Here is a 19,894-nt window from a genome sequence, read left to right on the forward strand (position 1 = left end):
TTCAAGGAAATCTTGATACCCAAGCCCTTGGTCTTTAGTACTAGTAGTGAAGTTCTCAACCAAATAGTTCTTCGTGGAGATGGAAAAAGAAGGTTTGGGGGGATTCTTTTTGGGTGGGGGGCAAGAGAAACATTAATTGAAACATAAATTATTTTTTTAAACATATTTAACAAAACAGTTAAACCATGACTTACAAAATAAGACATCATTGACTGACATGCTTTCCATTTCTAATGTACAAAGAGGTCGGCCGGATCCAGAAAGAGAAAAAGAAAAGGAAGAAACATGTGTTCCTCGATGTAGTGGGAAAGAAGAAAAATGTTGAATCCGTAATCCCAAATTTGCAGTGCCACCCATCGCCAAGCAGAGAAATGCAAAACTTTTAGGACAGAATAATAGAATTATCACTGTAGAAAACTGAGAGGTTTCACTCGAGTTTCTTGATGGTCCTATATTGAGTCAGCTTCTAAGTTCTCCAACAATCCACCTACTATTCCGCAGTAAAAACTTCGCCTGCAAGCTCCCAGATGACAACCTGCCCAGTTGGCTAAGGAAATCAGCAACCTAGGACAGCCTTCAGTGACCATTTAAAAAGTTACAATACCAACCCACAAAATTGACCTTCGGCATATAAAAACCAATGAACAATTCTTTTATATAGTAAACCCAACAATGGTTCTGAGAAGAAGAACAAAACCAATAATATTGACGAAAGTTGGTCTTATAGCCTTCTCTCTCTCTCTCTCTCTAAAAAAATTACTGATAAGCTGTCTATTGCCACAGTTTAAATATATGATGGCTGTGTGCAAAATACAGCATCAAGGTAAAATTTTATACAAGCCTCTTAATTGTGAATACAGTTCCTACAATTTTTCTTTGAAAATTCAAATGAACTCTTTCCCAAGTGATATTTGTGTGTGTGTGTGTATCTACATATATATATATATATATATATATATGCACGCCTGTTCAAACCTTAAAAAGACCAGGTGCATTGAGCAGCAGTTGATCTACACTATTGCTAAACGCCTGCTGCAGCTTTGGCCTCACGATCTGTCTTTCCCTGGAACCAATTTGAGCAGCAATAGTAATATGAGACTGAGGAATACTTAAGGATCATCAATATACAAAACCAGATCAGATTGCCGGCTTGAACACCTAAGAAATAATTATATATATTTTGTTGGAACAAAAAAAATTCCCTTAGCCAGAAGCAGCGACAACGTGACTAATTTAACGTCTTAAAAATAAGTCGGAATGAGGGGGGAGGGGAGTATCCCATTATTGCAGAAATCAAAGTCAGAGATCGCATACTGACTATAAAATGAAAAGCAAGAAAGAGGGTCTGTCTTAAAAAAACCTCAGATGTCTTCCGGATCTTCCTTGTAGGAGTTCTCATCGTGACAAGCTCCTCAGCTGCGGTTGGGTGAATACCTACTGTGGCATCAAAGTCTGCCTTGGTCAAGCCAGCTTTCACGGCAACCGCAAATCCCTGGGAGTGTAATACATTATGCAGCCACATGAATAACCAGAATAGTATAAATAACTGAATCTAGAAAAGAAGGGGGGCATTATCTTGGGGCAAAGACAGAAACCTGCACAATTTCTGGTGAATCGTCTCCACACATGTGCAACCCCAGAACTTTGTTTGTTTTTGCACAGACTACAAGTTTCATGAAGACCCTGTCCGGGAGCCCCGAGAGAGTAGCCTTTAAGGGCCTGAAATTTGCTGTGAATATATCAACGTCACCATATTCTTGTATAGCCTGCGTATATCCATGAAAATCAAGCACTGAAGGGCAATCTTTAAAATTGCTGATATGCCAAATACACATCACCTGTTCTTCAGTAAGGCCAACTTGTCCAATTGGTGGCTGGGAAAACACAGCAGAAGGCACATCTCTACTCAAGTGGGCAAAAAAAGCTAAATATTAGTTCAAACTATTGACCTATTCTAAGGCCACATTTGGATGTTGAGATGAAATGAGAAATTTGTGAATAGTAATGATTAGGTAATGATCAGATGAAAAAGTTAAGATTTGAAATTGAAAAGTATTTGTGTTTTAGTGGTGTTTGGATGTTGAGATGAAATGAAAAGAGATGAGATGAGATGAGACCATCTCATCATCCAAACAGGGCCTAAATCTGTCCAAACTTCATAGTCAAAGAGGAGCAAGAATATCAAAACATGTCGCACTAATGCTTATTAAAATGGTCTTATAAATTTAAGCGCACAGATCTTGAGTGTTGGAGCAGCTCTCACATCACTATATGCTTTTACTTATCCCAAAAAAATCACACAAAGCCAAATAAGTAATGTTCACAGTATGAGGCATGAAATTGACATTAAGGGCTCATTTTACTGATATCTGGTAATTTTCTTTAAAAAACTAAATTATTAATTAATAAAGGTTAAACTGCACTTTGTAGACATCCTTTGGAGCATTTTTGGAATTAAGCAATAAATACTACTTCTAAATTGATCATCAGAAGATGGAAAGATGCCTATAATCAGGTTTTGTTGGCTCATTCTGAAACAAAGTTTTTGTTAATGCCATTCCCTCCATCAAAGCAACCGGTGTGAGATTCAATCTATCTGTAACATCTCCAACTGCCCAAATGGAAGGAACTGATGTGCGGGAGTATTCATCAACCTGAGGAAACAGTAAAGGGAAACATTATATTTGAAGGAACAACACCTAGATATCCTAGATATAGATACGAGATCAAACAAACAAAAAGAAATTGAAAAGAAAACCTCATAAGTATTAGAATAGACTACCTCTATTGCTCCATTCTCGGTCATTTTCACCCCAACTGTCTCCAATCCCAAGTTCTGCAATCAATTTACAGTTTGGTAAGTGATTTTCTTTTTTCATACCATCTGACATTTACAAATGCTTTAAAACCGAATGTACGAGTTACAAAGTGGGGCATCTTCAGGTTCACTAACTTAACATTTTCCCAGAATCACATCAAAGCAGTTGATGAAAATCCTGGAATCAAACCTATTCCTTGCTGTGACAATATAACAATGGTAATCAATAGCACATGAAGAATTATGTACCAGGGAAAAGCAAAGTACAGGGAAATTTAAAAACCTTTGTATTTGGCCGACGTCCTGTTGCAAACATCACATGCGAAAAACCTTCAACTGTTCCTTTATTCGTCTTCAGAGATAACGACCCATCAGCAGATTTAATGATTGCTTGGGGTGACTCCTCGGTGTGGAACTCAATTCCTCTTAGAGACATTTGTTCTTCAACAAAATCTCTGATCTGCAGGAATAAAAGGCACAAGTTTGGATGTGAAAACTTTCATCTTGACAATGTAAATGTTATTAAATGTCCACCGCTATCACTGTTCATGTTTCTCACCTCTTCATCAAAACCCCTCAAAACTTTTTTCTGCCGTATGAATACATGGACACTAGATGTTAAGCCATTGAAGATGCCAGCAAACTCCAGGGCAATGTACCCACCACCAACAATTGCTATTTTCGTAGGCTTTGAGGGCAAATCAAGCGCAGCATCTGAATCTATTGCATATTCACTTCCGGGAATTTCAGGGATGAAGGGGCGGCCACCAACTGAAACTAGTATGTGTCTAGCTGAATACAGCTTCCCATCCACATCAACTGTGTGTGGGTCCACAATCTGTGGTTGTTTCATTGTGATTAATGCATTGCTTGCAAAAAAGTAAGGTAAACTTGAAATTATATGCACCAATAAGAAATGGAAAGTAAGAATCAAGAAAGAAAGAAAACTCCATTATATGAAGATAAACTCCGAGCATCATCCCACCTTTCCACGACCTTCAATTAATGTAACACCAGCATTTTTCAGAATGTTCTTGTAAATACCAGTAAGCCGTTGCAACTCAGCATTCTTATTAGCCATCAAGGTGTTCCAATCATGCTTCGGTTCAGCCTCATATTTCCATCCAAAACCATGACTCTCTTCAAATTCATGAGAAAATTTTGATGCATACACTAGTAGTTTCTTTGGCACACATCCACGAAGTACACACCTGCATCAGAGAATTTTTTGCAAAAATATTCACAGGTTCATTTTTGTATATTATTTACATCATAAAAGAATAACAACAAGGAGGTGTATCCAAAACTGCTTATTAGTACATCATCTAAAATGAGTAACACTGAATTGCCTCGGTCAAAAGAAATACAATGATAATTAATCCAAGGCAACGCTGAAGCCAAAAGAGAGAAGGTGGATTTGGCCAGCCAAACATGTAAGGTACGCAGGAAAGATTGTCATTGCTGCCACTTGTCCTACACTGGCTGAAAGGTCAAAACTATAAATTTTGATATGCTTTTAGATCAAGAAAAAATCATTTCACCCCATCAAAGGTCGGGTCATTCCTCTCTATTCAAAAGCACCAAAACAAACACAAAGGAACTGTTCTCCAACCCGGTTGGCAGCTCTTATTGGCATTTAAAGGAAATTATTACCAAAATTATGAAGAGATAGATTCCAACCAAGAAAATATATTGAAAAACTCATTGTAATTCAAATTCTAGAAACCTCCATTTACAAGGATCCAGTCAAAGGACACAAACAAATGAAAGCAAGCTTACAATTTTTCTGAGGTTGGGTTTTGAGATAAGAGTAGATACACACGTCGGGGATAACAGAAGCTCAAATGATATTAGTAATTAAAATTAAAGCATTAATAGCAAAACAATATCATATTCCTCCAATCATTTCCAATAATAAGTCCCATTCAATTTGCGATCGTAAGCAACCCTACGCACCTATAAGCCTCCACATAGCAAGTAAACACCATTAAAATCTCATGTCCCAAAAAGAACACCAAAAGAAAAGGGTAAAGAACATTCAATCCCATCCCATGACTCAAATTTCATTAGAAGAAAAGAAAATTGGAGCCTTGAACAGAATTTCCAAATCCCAATACTGCTACCACACACAAAATTTAAAAAAATAAAAAAAAATCACTTAAGAACATAAATCCAAAAACCTATATGAAAAGAGAGCTTTAAAAACTCTATAATCTAAAACTTACGTCCCGCCGACACCTCCAGTGGTTTCGGAAGAAATGGTGGAGAAAGGGAGCTCACAGATAGCGACAGAGGCCCCGGAATTGGCGGCGTAGCGGGAGGCGCGGACACCGCCGCTGCCGGCACCGATGGTGAAGAGGTCGAAGTCATAGTGTCGTGTCGTCTCAGCGCCATTCTCGGAATCCGCACGAGCAGAAGCAAAGCCACGGCGGCGGTCGCGGTAGTGAGAGAGGGGCCGGCGGTGATAGAGAGGAAGGCAAGTGAGGGTTCTGGGGTCGGAGAGGAAGTGAGAAGAATAAGAAGAAGAAAAGGAAGAAGAAGAAGAGAGAGTAAGAGAGAGGGAAAGTGGTATCGAGAGCTTACTGTAAAGGGTTCGGAGGGATGGTGATGAAAAGGAATTTGTGAGCTTTGGAGTGGTGAATGTGAGAGAGGTTGCCATTGGCTTCTTTTTGATTGCTTCGTTCTTTCTATCTTTGCTTTGATTTCAAGAGGAACACAAGATATACCTTGTGCTCTCTGGGTGGAGATGATTTCAGGCCGTTAATTGTATGTCGGTCCCAGAAGATCGACGGTGATCGACGCCCTTTCGGATGGAAAGCAATAACATCATTCGATTCAAATTAGTTCATCGAAAATATTTTTATTTTATTTTTTTACGATTATTCTAATTCTTCTTTTGATTTTTTTTTTTTTTATGATCAGTTTCTAGCCCCCAATTTTGAGTTGTCTAAAATAAATTAAATAATTCGGCAGTCAATATCATAATCCAAAAAAAGTTTTTCGGGTCAAACATGATTTTTGTCTTTAGATGTTGAGTATTCTCTTTTTATAAAGGTTAATGTTGAGTCTCTATTTGAGTAGAGAGTATTATCTTTTAAACGTTTATCTGTACAGAATATTAGTAATAGTGAAGACCAAACCAGTCACAAAAAGAAATAATATACTAGTGAAGTTTCAAATGCATTATTTTAATTTATGATATCATATTTGATACAAGGACATCTCATAATGTATCGAGTTATAAATGTAAATTTTTCTGATAAATAAATTATGACAATTTTCTTTAAAAAAAACATGATTTTTGTTTGTACAAGGGATTGTGTTACAATCTCACATCGACTAAGTATGAGATTAGTTGATGTTTATAAGCCCTTAAACATCATTCCCTTATAAGCTAGTTTTCAAAAGTAAGTTTTATCTAATGGATTCATAATAAATGGTATCAGAGCCACCTCACATCTAAAACAATGTTGTAACGGTTGCAAAAATGTGGCACAGGGGGTGATGCCGGCACATCAGTGTTTGCCCGGAGCTAGAAAAAGACATGGCGCACAGTCAGCATGTGTGAGCACCAGGACCGCCGTGGACGTTGATTGTGAAGCATGGTGGTTATTATGATCTCACATCGACTAAGTATGAGATTGGTTGATGGTTTATAAGCCTCTAGGCACCATTTTCTTGTAAGTTAGTTTTTAAGAATGAGTTCTATCTAATAGATTCATAACAGATTGTCTTTAAATTAAACCGACGTTATCAAAACTTCGTTGTAATCTTCCTTTTTATGAGCCAAACTGTCATATTTGACAACAATGAGAAAGAGTTATCATATTTTACTTATTTTTAAAGTAGTAATGCAAGAGAAACGTAAGGGACAAACAATATACAAGTTTTGCTCAAGCTTTTTACCAAAAAAATAGGTCCAAGTTAAAAAAAGTAATTTTTTCACACTTTTCATAACGAGGTCTACGTTTTTTATAAAAATTTTGTGTGAGATTTATATATTTGAAATTTGTATATATCATTATTCATACGACAAATGTGTATTCTCAAGAATTTGATTTTTTTTCCCCACAATTGGAGCATCTCACCAAAATAGGGTGACATAAAGACTACATGACCACCACCACCAGTAGGAAAATAGAAATGCAAACCCCATGAGTTGAGAATGGCCATCTAACAAAGTCTATGAAGTAAGTTTCCAACAACAACTTCTGCAACAACGCCATCACTTAACTCAGTAATTGGCAATAGCTAAATGCAGAAGCAAACAAACATTCATCACATGACAACTGGAATTCTGCAGTAGAACAGCAATGATATTCAACACAGCAACACCATTTTAAACAGTACTGTACTCAACAAAACAGCAACTTTTTCTGACATGCATGGAGATTCGAATAGACCAGCTCCCACACAAATCTAAAGCAAAAATTATATCCACCTACTGCAACTCCAGTATATATCACTGCCCTATACTTCCTATTTGAAGTGTTACTACAATCACAAAAAGATTTTATAAAAATAAATTTATAAATTGACATAACTTCATACGATATATTAAATCTATGTTACAATATAAGTAGCTTTACATTACTCTAACGTACCACATCAAATTAACCACGTCGGTTTGTAAGTTTATTTTTATAGAATCTCTTGACCATGGTGGAGCGCATTATTAATTAGGTGGTATAATTGGGAGAAAAATGTCTGTTTTTCCATCTTAATCTTTTGTAATACTAATACAGTTAGGTCATGATATGGTTAATTAGGTACTTTAGTTAGCTCAAGTACTGAGCAAAGTTGGAATCTTCTGGGGATTAGTTTAAAAAAAGTTGTATATAAAGATCAACTTCATGATCTGTATAGAAGTGCGATTCAATCAAATACATTACATTTTGCTTTCTATTTTCTTTGTTTTCTATCATAATGTTCTGGAAGTGCATCTTTCTTTTCCTTCTAATCTCGTTCTTACAGCTTCAAACTTCTTTATGGTATCAAAGAAAAAAATTATTTTCCTGAACAATTTATATATATAATGTCTACCATTTTCTTTAATATATATATATATATATATATATATATATATATATATATAATATGTCTCCTTCTTCTTTCTCCATCGATCGTGGAGATAGTCCTGGATCTATATATTACTCATGACGATTCCATTTCGAAACCTTCCTTTTCATCAAACCCTTTACATGGATGGAACCAGAAATGGATGCAACAACATGATCTTATCGTGGCTTTTGAATTTTCTAATTTCCAAGAAGATAGCTAGCCAATAGCGTTCTAATTATGTACTGATCCCCACAAAAAATTTCAGCTCCAGAACAATTAAGCAATCTCATCTCTTACTCAAGATCATCAGCTTTCCGTAAATGTTTATAAAATTAATTATTATTTGAGGAAATATAGATAAGCGGAAATGAATAATTAAGAAACAAAGTACGTACACACAACTGGAAACACAGAAGCTGGTAGTTTTGCTACAACAGATAGATAGGGATCAATGGCCAAACTCTTTAGGCCTTTTCTACATTCCCCTTCAACTAGAAACCTGTCCTAAAGGGACAGACCTGACTCCTCATCCTCGTCAAGAGAAGACGTGTAAACAGTATAGAATGCCCATATGAAACCGAACACACCAAACAGGATCCAACCAAGAAGATTGTTGCTCAAACCAAAGGGAAGACCTGTCCCCTCTGTGCTCATTCTATCGTCCACCAGAGCCATGGCCGGGCTCGACATGGTCGCTGCGCAGGCCGCTGCAATCAGTGATGCACCCATGCCCATCTTTGAGACAGTACTCTCCTGCGCACCAGGCTTCTTCTCCATTGAACATCTCACTTTCCCCATCTTCGCCATTGCTGGCAAGGCTGGAATGACCATATTTTCAAAGTTATGAACAGAAATTGATTGGCAATGAACCTCTAAATTAAACCTACCCAGTACTGACATAGTTTTACTCCCCAAAAAAATCATACTGGTGTAACTAAATCCAACCCTTTTGTCTTTGAACTTGAATATCAAAGGCAGTTTTCTTAATTATCATGACAATTTTGTGGTAATGTAATAATAATCTTTTGTCAGCTCCCTCTCCCTACTATGATAAGCAATTGAAAGATTTCAGAAAGGCTTGATTCATGAAGTCGAGTAAAAGTGAAAAAGCCTTACCAAGAACTGGTGAGGACGAGACCCCAACCAAAGGCTTGTGTACGAGACCCGTGATGGAGACTGAGGTAGTGATGGTTGCCATTTCTCTTCAAAATTTGGTAGAAAATTGACTGGGACTTGAAATAAATTATGTGCAGAAGAACAAGTGCTTCTTGTGGGGAAAGAGTTTATTTCATTATGTTGGTAAGATTCTACAAGTTTTATTATTGGTCCAAAATCTGTGAAATGCACCACACAAACTTGGATAGAAACACGGCCCCTTATTGGATATCCCATATCCGCAGAAACCCAATCAGTTTTGTCCACGTGTCACGTAATCCGTGGAGAACCGATATATTGCTCTCAAAAGCCCAAGGCCTGTTTGGGAAAGACAAAAAAGAGAATTATACTGGAGAAACAGACTTTTTAGTTTCTAGCCCGCTGCTGATGAAACATGAAGGGTCTGTTTTTTATCATCATTTTCATCCAATGGGGGCAAAACACGTACACGCAACTGTGAGTTCAACTTGTGAGTGAATGCGTTCAGAATAATCTCATATTGCTTGTGGACAAGATGTTGGACATATTTATAAAGAATGAACAATTCTCTCTTGTAGAATCGATTTTATGAGATAAGTTAGGTTCATGAGTTAGACTCATGGTATCAGAGTCTGTCACAGAACGAATGGTGACTCACACTACTTATTCCGTGACAAGGACTAGAAAAAAATATTAGCCTGTATGTGATGAAGGGTGTTGAAGAACAATCCCATATTGCATGTGGACAATGTCTTGGACATATTTATAAGGAATGAGCAATCTTATTTTGTACAACTGATTTTATGAGATGAGTTAAGTCTAAGAATTTCTTCAAACTTGAATAGAGCATTCATAAGAAAATATACCAAATTTAATTCTCTGTATTGAGTGTAAGGTGTTTGAAATAATCAAGTGCAGTATCTCAACTGAGCTATGTACATGCAACAAGCAATCACCAATCCATCATAACAGCATACCCCAGGGACTCTTATTTTTCAATTCAACTTATTGCTATTAATTGACTCAAAACTCATAGAAGATTGCTGCCGGAAACTTTTGGCAAAAAATGAGTTGAACTTTACAAGAGGAATCGCTGATGGAAAAGAAAGAATCGAGTGAACAAGTGCAGATCCTAGAGCATGAAGCAACTAATTATGTGGGCATGTGTCAGTCGGTTTGTGCCACTAGTCATGTGTAGTAATTTTCTATCCATGGATATTGCACTGTTGCAAATAAGGGTGGTCATACTGAACATATTGGCTCCAATAACCCTTATACCTCCCGATGGCAATGTCCAACCACGGTTTCATAACTCCATCATAGTGTATCACTGCTGCCTGCTCGATGTCACCTCGTCTGACAGCGGAGTCATAACCCAGCCCAAGGACGTGCCATTGCCTGTCCAAAGCCATTGTCTGGTTATAGAAGGTAATCCAACCTAAGGGCAGACTCCCAACTTTCCACAATGGCCTCTTATAACCCTGTAATCAACCACCCAACAATTCAGTGTTAGAATAAGCTTCAGATATGCACTAATCCACATTTACACAACTAGGAATTTATGTAGTGATCATATGGTAACCTTTGAACAGCACAAAACCTTGAAAGAGAGAACAAAAATAAATATATAGAGGTCCGAGGAAAATCTCTATAAGAAAGAAGATACTAGCAGCCAATCAACAAATTCCATACATAGGAAACAGATACAATCATCTGCGTTGGATGTGTTCCTAATGAAAGACAGAGAGAACAAAATTCCACATTACATGAGCCTGTAAGAAAATGCAAGGACATGTATAAAACATTTACCAATTGCAAGTATTTATGGTAGATTGCAGTTAAATCTTGTCGTCTCCATTCTCGCAGATCAAACAAATTCATCCCAAATGCCCAAGGGCATGCCTTGACATCAAAACTCTTTGCAACAAGTGGATCAGAAAAGTTGATGAGCATATCCATCCGACGAAGTAGAGCTTCATTTTCATGACAAATCTCAACTGCCCCATTTACCTTACCCTTCATGTCAATGCCCCATAGTTCAGTTATATCCCTTTGCACCACCACATCATGATCAAAAAACACAATCTTATCCAGTGCCGGAAAGATATCTGGCAGATAGAAACGAAGGTGGTTCAGTTCAGAAGTATATCTTGGATCACTGGAACTTTGCTTCTTCAATGTTGTATTATACTTGGTGGACAACCATTCAAAATTGTCTATGCTCTGGATCTGGATGGTAGCTTTGCCAGGAGGATTCAGTAAGAACCACATTGAAATTGCTGGAAGATTGAGAGAATCGGTGACAACGTGAAAAACAATTTTATCTGACTCCTGCAAATTGTTCAACACAAATGAAGGTCAGGGTTTCTGGCAGCTATTGTAAGCGGACTCAGATAGCTAGTTCAAATAGCCTCCAGTGCAGGTATCCATAACAACTTATCACAGCAATGGAGTGCATGCATACGCAAGAGAATCCTGTAGTCTGGTATAAAATTAAGGAAATATTAAATAGTTTACTTATAAAAAAATATTAGTAATAATCACTGTTCACCCCCCTTTCCCCACCAAAAAGGAAATTATTTGAGCATTATAAAAACACAGTACAATAGTATTGTTTAGGCCAAGATGAATTTGTGTGCAAAACTGTTGTTGCGCTCAACAGGGTTCACCTAACTTTACTTACATTGCTTTTTATTTTTTGTTGCTTCCTCCTCTTTTTTTCTTTTTCTGTCTTTTCTGCCTCACCTTCTTTTTAGTCTTGTTCCTCCTTTTCTTTCTCCCTTTTTGGTGTTTTGCATCTTTATATGGTATGCATTATGTGGGATACAAGACAGAAACTGAGAATCTAGGCAAGCTGTGGCAGGAAGAAGCCATTGGATATGCATTGTATGGTTACAAAAGGGACAATTGATAACCCCATTCTAGATCCAGCATTGGACTGACACGAATTTGTCTAACTGGGTTCAAGCAAGGGTTTGGGAGAATTTTGATTGTACCATACAAGACAGCTTAGAACTCAATCACAGTTTGATAATATTGGAGCATGCATTATTATCAACAACTATGGAGCACATTAATCAATGATGTGCACAAGTGTCCTTCAATGCAAATAACTTGATAAATTATTCTCAAAACTTTTCAAATTGTGCCTTTTCTTTTAGCAATGCCGCAAACTACCCATCTGTAAATCAAAGCATAAAAGATCTTGTACCCAAAAGCTGATGCAGTTTACCATGGTAGTGGAGACTGTGGAGTTCACAACAACTGCACAAGCCAGAACATTATCAGAAAAGACAGCATAATGATATAGCTCTCTATCTTGCAACTTTTGTTGGCTAGGGAGCTGTCTCTCCTCAGGCTGCAGGGCAAAGTATTCTGCAGTCAGCCGCATAGAAAGGCAATGAAGACCTTTTGGAGTCGTCCTTGCAGCCAGGTGAATAAGATATGTTGCTTGATTCTTCTGCGACTGAACCTGTCTATCCGCATTTAGAGTCATAGCACGGAGTTTATAGACCATAGCAGAACAGTCAGGGAAAACACGGCTAGCTTTCGTCAATGTAGCTTCCATATATCTCATTTTCTGCAAAGAACTGCAAATTTCACTGCTTTTTAGATTAAAATGAAAAAAAAAAAAACAGACTTATTTAAACCCTGCCTGCCTAAATCAGAGCTTGCCATGGTTTCCTTTTTTGTAACTTCAATTGATAAACAAACAACCACTCCATGCTTATCTACTGACTAGAATTTCAAATTCTCATTCCATGGGTACACTAAAAGTAAGGTAATAAAAATCAGTGGATGTTTTTACCTCCTCGACAAATTTGAGTCCTTGATGGCTTGACCAACTGCTCGTTCCACCTCTCTAATCCCCTGTTTCAATTCTTTCACTAGGTGGGAGTTGGTGCCTGGTGGTGTGAAATGCAAGTATGCTTTGGCTCTAATCACTTGATCCTTCATCTCTGTTACCATCTCATCCGCCACTTTCTTTGACCGAGAGCATAAGTGCTTATCATACGAGACACTTGTTTGATTACAATCCCCATCTCTCATCTCTTTATTCTTCTCATTGATCATTTGCCGGTACTGAGAGTGTGCATTTTGTTCGTGTTCAATTGCTGTTTGATTAGAATGCTCCTGCGACCAATCCTAAATTCAGAACAGAGGGAACTGATTGTGCTTTATTCAACTCAATAATGAATGGATGCTCATGCTCGGACATACCAAAGTAGATCAAATCACACATAAATATTTCAAAAATTAAACTTACAATTATTTCATTGCTCCCCATTTTTGTGATAACAGAGTTTAGTTCAATAATTCCCAGTCCCATCCCCAAATAAAGAATCTTGAGATATTGACTGAGTGGAAAACAAAAAATATGCTCAAATGCATCAGCATGAAGATTATCATTGCAATGGTGTCCATCTTTGGGCTGAAGACCTTATACTCGCAATATATCCACTCATGATACTTTTAAATTGCACATCAACGCAAGCACTTTACTAATAGATATAATGGGGATTAAGCGCCATAAATCCATGTAAAATCATCAAAGGGTTGATGCAACCCAGGATTACTGGAATAAGAACATTCCAATTGATATTAAGTCCTAATCTATCGCCATGCTGAACAAAGAGTTCGTCAAAACCCTAAGAAAATGACTTTTGAAGAGAATTTAACAAAAGAAATAGCAACACCGGCAGTAACAAAGCAGCATAGGAGCATAGAGAGCACTTCCAGTATTAGGATAAACCAAAGTTTGTAACCAATCTAGAAGCTAGTACATGGAATCGGAATCCAGATTTGTCTCGAGCGATTAACTACTCCTGTGCATCTAGGACACAATTACATTGTCAAGAAAGTGGTAGTTTATAATTGATATTTGATACCATAAGCATGATCTTGTCACAAAACTGTAAATCTAATGAAAAGTAACGATGGCAAGGCTAATTCAACTCAATGAGAAGCACAATTTCTTTTTTTGATAAAAATGACCAGAGACTGTGCAAACACTCTTTTACCCAGTTAAAACCCAGACACACAAGAGGCACAATATCTTCAGAGCTAAAAAGAAACCTTCAACTAAAGACGCAAACTGAAATCTTTGAAATTATTGATGCCACTTTTGCACCGTATTCAACAGTATATTCAGTCTGATTATTGCAAGCCACATTGTATACTACTTCATAGGCCAGCTCATATTTCCTCTTTATATTACCCTATCCTTGTCCATGCAGCAGTAGCACTCTCCACATAAATGATATCACCTCCCACCATGAAGCCTTACCATTTAGATTTTATACTTCAAAATTGAGTCAGGAAAACCTAGATTGCTTTCTTCTTCTTCTTTTTGTTTTGTTTTTGTAAGTAATCAGTTCAAATACTGATGCTAATCCAGGATCCGGGGCATGATAAAATTAGTATCATATAGAGAAGAATAGGTTGCCCGTAGTTAACAGATAAAAATTCTTTCTACCATGATGATCGATGCAAGTAAATACCCAAGCCCACGTAATGTTAAGTTTGTATACACGTATTCTACATCTTAATATATAGTGTACAACTATAAGATCTATACGAGCATCATTGTTCCATGGGATGAAATTTCCACAAAATAGTAGTTTATCATGAGGGTAATCTATACGAGCATCATTGTTATGATCATGGATGCCATGAGTAGAATGATTGAAAAGGCTGTGGAGGGTAATTTTCTGTCCAGTTTTGTGGTGGGTAATGAGATAAGGAATAGTTTAAAGATTTCTCATTTGTTATATGCTGATGATACCTTGCTTTCTAGTGAGCCTGATTCGGATAATATACATGCTTTAAGAGCACTTTCGCTGTGTTTTGAAGCTGCTTCGGGGTTAAGAGTTAATTTATCGAAGTCTGAAATTGTTCCTGTGGGTGATGTTCAGAATTTATCAGATTTGGCAAACTTACTGGGGTGCAGAATCTCTTCATTGCCTTTAAGGTATCTTGGACTTTGGGGCTTCTTTTAAAACTGTAAACATATGGGATGGGGTAATTGAAAAAATTGAAAGGAGGTTAGCTGGATGGAAGAGGATTTTCTAGTCTAAGGGGGGAAACTCACTCTTATAATTTCAGATTGAAGATGGGAGATGGAAAAGAGGATTCTCTTTTGGCATGATCTGTGGTGTGGGGATACTGCTCTTAAGCTGGAATTTCCTGCCCTTTTCAGAATTGCAAGAGATCAAAATGCAGCTGTTTGTGATTTGTATTGCAGTAGTAACAATAAGGTTGAATGGAATGTTATTTTTAAAAGGAATGTTAATGACTGGGAAGTGGATGAAGTTAAGACTCTGCTGGTTAAACTTTACAGCTCAAAACTGGTGCAAGATAGAGAGGATTGCATGGTGTGGATTCCTGCTGGAAATGATAAGTTTTCAGTTTCATCTTATTACAGAATTTAGTCAAGCCATAGTAGTTGCGTATTCCCTTGGAAAAGTATTTGGAAAGTGAAAGTTCCTTCTAAGGTTGCTTTTTTCCATTGGGTGGCTACTTTGGGCAAAGTATTGACTACTGATAATCTTAGAATGAGAGGTTTGTTTATTGCTGATTGGTGTGTTTTGTGCAAAAGGGATGGTGAATCTGCAAATCACATTTTCCTTCACTGCAAAGTGACAAGATTCTTGTGGAACGAGGTTTTGAGTTGGACAGGATTACATTGGGTAATGCCAGGGGAAGTGGTGGATTTATTGGTAGGGTGGAACCGTGGAAGGGTGTGAAGGGCTGTAAGAAGGCGGTGAGTGTTTGGAAAATGATTCCTCATTGTCTTTTGTGGTGCATTTGGCTCGAAAGAAATGGGAGATGCTTCGAAGATAGAGAACGTTCTTTGGGAGATCTTAGAGCTTTTTTCTTGAGTACTTTGAGTTCTTGGGCTAAAGCTTTTGTTTCTGGAAGTTGTAGGTATTTCCTTTGTATACGTCCTGTGTACTTGGGTTTATGCCTATTTTTTTGAATAAAATTATTACTTACAAAAAAAAAAATAGTTTATCATGAGGGACCTTCCGTGTACAAGAATAGTTGCCAATGCAATTTTGTTTACTATGATCATAATTTATTTATTTTTATAAGTATTTACTATGATCATAATTACAGCCTCCTCTAAAATAAGGGAAGTACAAACATACCTCTTCCCCATTCGTGGATGACAACTCGCTCAGCTGAGATTTCTGACCTTTTCTTTCGAGATTAGTTTCTGAAACTTGGTACAATTGCAAATTATAGTCAAATCAACTGTCAATCCCAGACAGAAAGAACAAAAGAAACAGAAATCATAAACCTAATGACACCAACCATTTCTCTCCGAAAACTTAATCGGGTCTCCAGCATTTTCAGGTTCCTGACTATCGTGCTTTTCAATAGAACTATAACTCACTCCAGAACCCAAGTTCCTATCTTCATAAACAACTTGTTTTGGCTCTGTCAAGTCTTCACCTGATTCCTAGATTAAAAAAATGCAGACCCAAATCCACATACATAAATACTAATAAAACAAATTTCTAAAACTTGAACATTAACACAAAATTGTTGTTTAAATCACCTGCTCAACGGCATTAAGCCTCGAAGCAGCATCTGTCTTATATTTCTGCACCAAACAAACAAATTCTATCTTCACTCTCCATAGTGAAGACACAGAATGCATACTCCATTCAGTTGGTTAAGAAAGTCTAGCAACATTATTGTTTTTTACAAGTAAAAGAAAAAAATTATAAACCTTAGATATATGATAAATGTTCATCATTTTTTACTCGGAAGAAAGTAAAACCTCTACTATACTGATCCTAAGCAGGCTTTCATCTCTCTTGAACAAAACCAATAATTTTATCAAATCACAACAATTCAAGGTATCATTTTTTTACCTTTTCCTCGTTTTCTCAACAACCAAACAGAGCGTGACAAGCAAGAAACTTGAAAAGAAAAAAAAAATGATCACGAAAGGCAATATACATACAATATTTGACAAGTCCTGAACAAATTCTTCCCGTCCTGCGGAAAAAGAAAAGAAATATCACAAATGCACAGTCGATCACTATATTCATTTTTTTTTATCGGTAAACAAGATTGTATTGATCACAAGAACAGGCAAGAGCCCAAGTATACGGGACCAATCTCTCTATTCATTTTAAGTCTGCACCATCAAATCACGTACACACACACACACGTTTCTATATAGGATGCGTATATATATACACATTGTAGATAAAAACATAGAATACCTATATGAGAAAGATTTTTAAGCTTTTGGGAGAAGAAAACAATGGGAGCGAAAACAGAGACAGAGAGTAGAGAGAGGATGAGAATCCTCTGGCATCGACGAATCAGCTTCATCAATGAGACAAGCAGACGACGAAACTGTCTCCCAGTCTACTTCGCCATACGCACATTTCACGGATTCAATACGACACAGGATTCCTCGCTTCAACCACGAGGAACAGACAGAGGGAGGCCAAAGGAAAAAAGAAAAAGAAAAAAAAATAAAGAATCTTGGGTTTCAAATACTCCTTTTCTCACTTCGAGTTTTAGAGAGAGAGAGAGAGATGGAGATGCTGTGAGCTCCGGCCATGGCGATGGGAAGGTAGTTGTTTTTTTATTATTTATTATTTTGTATTATTTTATTAAATCGATAAAAAATATTTTGCGAACGTTGATTGGAATACGCTGCGGCATATATATACTTTCGGGGTTTGCACTTTGCACCGGGATTTGGGAAGCCAGGAATTGATGGCCTATGCATGTTATATAGAATTTTTAGAAAATTTATACACAAGGTAGGTTTGAAAAATAAAAATTAAAAATTGAATATAATATTATTATTATTTTTTAGTATTATTATTATTTTAAAATTTAAAAAAATTGAACTGTTTATTATATTTTATATAAAAATTTAAAAATATTACAATGATAATATAAGATGAGATGAAATAATTCTTGTATCTAAATGGGGCTCAAGTCTGGTTTAGTTACACATATGAGATGTGATGTGATAAAAGTTCAAAGTTAAAATAAAATATTGTTCGAATATAATTTTTAATATTATTTTTATTTTAAGATTTGAAAATATTAAATTGTTTATTATATTTTGTGTTAGAGTTTAAGAAAAAATAAATTTTACTCATCAATCATTATTCACTCACATATCCCACACCTATAGTTTGTTTGTTTTTTTTTTTTGTCATAAGGTACGGGATAGTGAATACTGAATAGTGACTTACAAGAAAAAATTTACTTAAAAAAATTGTGATGATTATATGAGATGATCTCATATACCAAACCAAATCAGGCTAATTGTTTTTTAAGGGAAACCAGGTTAATGTTTGGTCATATAATTTATTTATTTAATGCTATTTACATAATTTCTCTATTTAATATTGTAAGATCATGTAATATTGTTTGGCCTATGCATGTTCAGTTTTCAATGGTTCTATATTAATATATTATATAGAATTTTTTGAAAATTTATACACTTAAGTCCAGTTTAGTTATATAGATGAGATAAAATTTGATAAAAGTTAAAAGTTAAATAACAGTGTTACATCTTTCGAGAGATGTAGCTTGAAAGTCGACCGAACAGGCAAAAAATGTTTTTTTATTTTTTATTTCTTTTATTTGATGTATTTTTTAATCATCATAAACATTTATAAAAAAAATAAAAAATTTACAACATCATTAAAAAACATTTCCTTAATCACTAAGTAAAAAAAAAAAAAAAGGGTTTCGGGACACATCCTCGGGACATCTAGCATTTCTGAAAGTTAAATAAAATATTATTATAATTTAAATTTTTAATTTAAGATTTGAAAAAAATAAATTATTTATTATATTTTGTATGAAAGTTTAAAAAATTGTAATGATTATATGAGATGATCTCATTTACCAAACCAAACCATACTAATATTGTTTGGTAATATAATTTATTTATTTAATGTTATTTATACAATTTTTCTATTTAATATTGTAGGATCATGTAATTTGTTTTTCTCTTTATTTTAAATATATGATTAGAATTATGGATCTTATAAAATAGTGTTATAGTTACAAATAGATTTTATAAAAATAAACTAATAAATTGATTTAATTTTATATGATACGTTAAATCTACATTACTATAAAATTAGTTTTACAATTTGATATACTATATAAAGTCACGTTAATTTATTAGTTTACTTTTATAAAATCTTTTTATAGTTAAAACATTTCTCAATTTATTATATATATATATATTCTATCGTAATAAAATTTCTATAATCAATATTGGTGATTTTAATTTATTACAAAAACTATTTTTAGAAGTTTGATTATTTCTAAAAATTTTGTAGACATGCATGAAGGGTATGGGAATCAATCCAGGTAGAAGAGTCACGCATATCATATCCTTGGGGCACGAGGAACGAGCATGTGTTTTATTAATTATTTAATAACTAAGCATCATATACATACATGGGATTAAAATAAATAATGATTTAGAATAATATTCGAATATAAACACATGCTATTCTATTATTAATAGAAAAATAGATAATTAGATAAACGAAAATAAACACTTTTCTTTGTTTAAAAAAAAAAAAATTCTTAGAATCTTATTTTCCTTTTTTGTATTTTCTGAAAACAGGAAAGTGATTGATGAATCACCTGAAAAAAGAAAAGAAAAATCATTAAATATTTAAATAAAATGTTAAGCCGAAAGTGTTGCCTAAAATTATGACGGAGGTCAACGACTCAACTGCTTCAAACTTACAATGGACGTTAACCTAAATAGATAGATTTATGTGCCACGTGTATCCGTTTTAGTGATCCAAGACGAACTATATCTTGAAAATTGGCGATCCGAGATCACATGTTTGATTAGACTTTCTAAAA

At 35.5% G+C, this 19,894-nt stretch overlaps 3 protein-coding genes across 4 annotated transcripts; all 3 read right to left on the reverse strand.

Annotated features, from left to right (window-relative positions):
* Positions 1-136: 136 nt before the first annotated feature.
* LOC108996011 (glutathione reductase, chloroplastic-like) lies at positions 137-5,524 on the reverse strand. The gene is made up of 11 exons (XM_018971724.2): positions 5,044-5,524; positions 3,804-4,029; positions 3,378-3,656; positions 3,102-3,278; positions 2,783-2,836; positions 2,506-2,654; positions 1,839-1,902; positions 1,596-1,766; positions 1,361-1,492; positions 976-1,063; positions 137-535 (listed from the first exon to the last, which is right to left on the reverse strand). Exons 1-10 carry the CDS (start codon positions 5,475-5,477, stop codon positions 1,022-1,024), a joined length of 1,728 nt encoding a protein of 575 aa, XP_018827269.1. The 5' UTR covers positions 5,478-5,524; the 3' UTR covers positions 137-535; positions 976-1,021.
* A 2,666-nt stretch (positions 5,525-8,190) lies between these two features.
* Positions 8,191-9,226, reverse strand: LOC108996038 (photosystem II reaction center W protein, chloroplastic-like). The gene is made up of 2 exons (XM_018971780.2): positions 8,996-9,226; positions 8,191-8,697 (listed from the first exon to the last, which is right to left on the reverse strand). The coding sequence occupies exons 1-2, from the start codon at positions 9,075-9,077 to the stop codon at positions 8,384-8,386; spliced, it is 396 nt and encodes a 131-aa protein (XP_018827325.1). The 5' UTR covers positions 9,078-9,226; the 3' UTR covers positions 8,191-8,383.
* A 640-nt stretch (positions 9,227-9,866) lies between these two features.
* On the reverse strand, positions 9,867-17,678 carry LOC108995912 (probable galacturonosyltransferase 6). Of its 2 annotated transcripts, none has more exons than XM_018971584.2 (9): positions 17,254-17,678; positions 16,989-17,023; positions 16,578-16,622; positions 16,331-16,478; positions 16,165-16,232; positions 12,822-13,147; positions 12,246-12,603; positions 10,823-11,344; positions 9,867-10,494 (listed from the first exon to the last, which is right to left on the reverse strand). In XM_018971584.2, the coding sequence occupies exons 1-9, from the start codon at positions 17,363-17,365 to the stop codon at positions 10,219-10,221; spliced, it is 1,890 nt and encodes a 629-aa protein (XP_018827129.2). In that variant the 5' UTR covers positions 17,366-17,678; the 3' UTR covers positions 9,867-10,218. The 2 variants fall into 2 exon arrangements, with proteins under 2 accessions (XP_018827129.2, XP_018827127.2); XM_018971582.2 differs by having other exon boundaries at positions 9,899-10,494; positions 16,165-16,238; positions 17,254-17,582.
* Between the last annotated feature and the right edge of the window lie 2,216 nt (positions 17,679-19,894).

This window comes from Juglans regia, chromosome 1 (assembly GCF_001411555.2).
Source record: "Juglans regia cultivar Chandler chromosome 1, Walnut 2.0, whole genome shotgun sequence".
NCBI classification, from domain to species: domain Eukaryota; kingdom Viridiplantae; phylum Streptophyta; class Magnoliopsida; order Fagales; family Juglandaceae; genus Juglans; species Juglans regia.

Bases quoted from the DNA above. Each gene is read 5' to 3' on its own strand.
- LOC108996011 (XM_018971724.2), bottom strand. From the start codon at position 5,477: ATGGCAACCTCTCTCACATTCACCACTCCAAAGCTCACAAATTCCTTT. The intron at 4,030-5,043 runs GTAAGTTTTAGA...TCTCTGATGCAG, and splicing joins ACTGGAGGTGTCGGCGGGAC to GTGTGTACTTCGTGGATGTG. The intron at 3,279-3,377 runs GTGAGAAACATG...TTATTCCTGCAG, and splicing joins TGAGGGGTTTTGATGAAGAG to ATCAGAGATTTTGTTGAAGA.
- LOC108996038 (XM_018971780.2), bottom strand. From the start codon at position 9,077: ATGGCAACCATCACTACCTCAGTCTCCATCACGGGTCTCGTACACAAG. The intron at 8,698-8,995 runs GTAAGGCTTTTT...TGGTCATTCCAG, and splicing joins CTCGTCCTCACCAGTTCTTG to CCTTGCCAGCAATGGCGAAG.
- LOC108995912 (XM_018971582.2), bottom strand. From the start codon at position 17,365: ATGAAGCTGATTCGTCGATGCCAGAGGATTCTCATCCTCTCTCTACTC. The intron at 16,479-16,577 runs GTGATTTAAACA...TTTTTAATCTAG, and splicing joins GGCTTAATGCCGTTGAGCAG to GAATCAGGTGAAGACTTGAC. The intron at 11,345-12,245 runs GTAAACTGCATC...AACAATTTGCAG, and splicing joins CCACAGTCTCCACTACCATG to GAGTCAGATAAAATTGTTTT.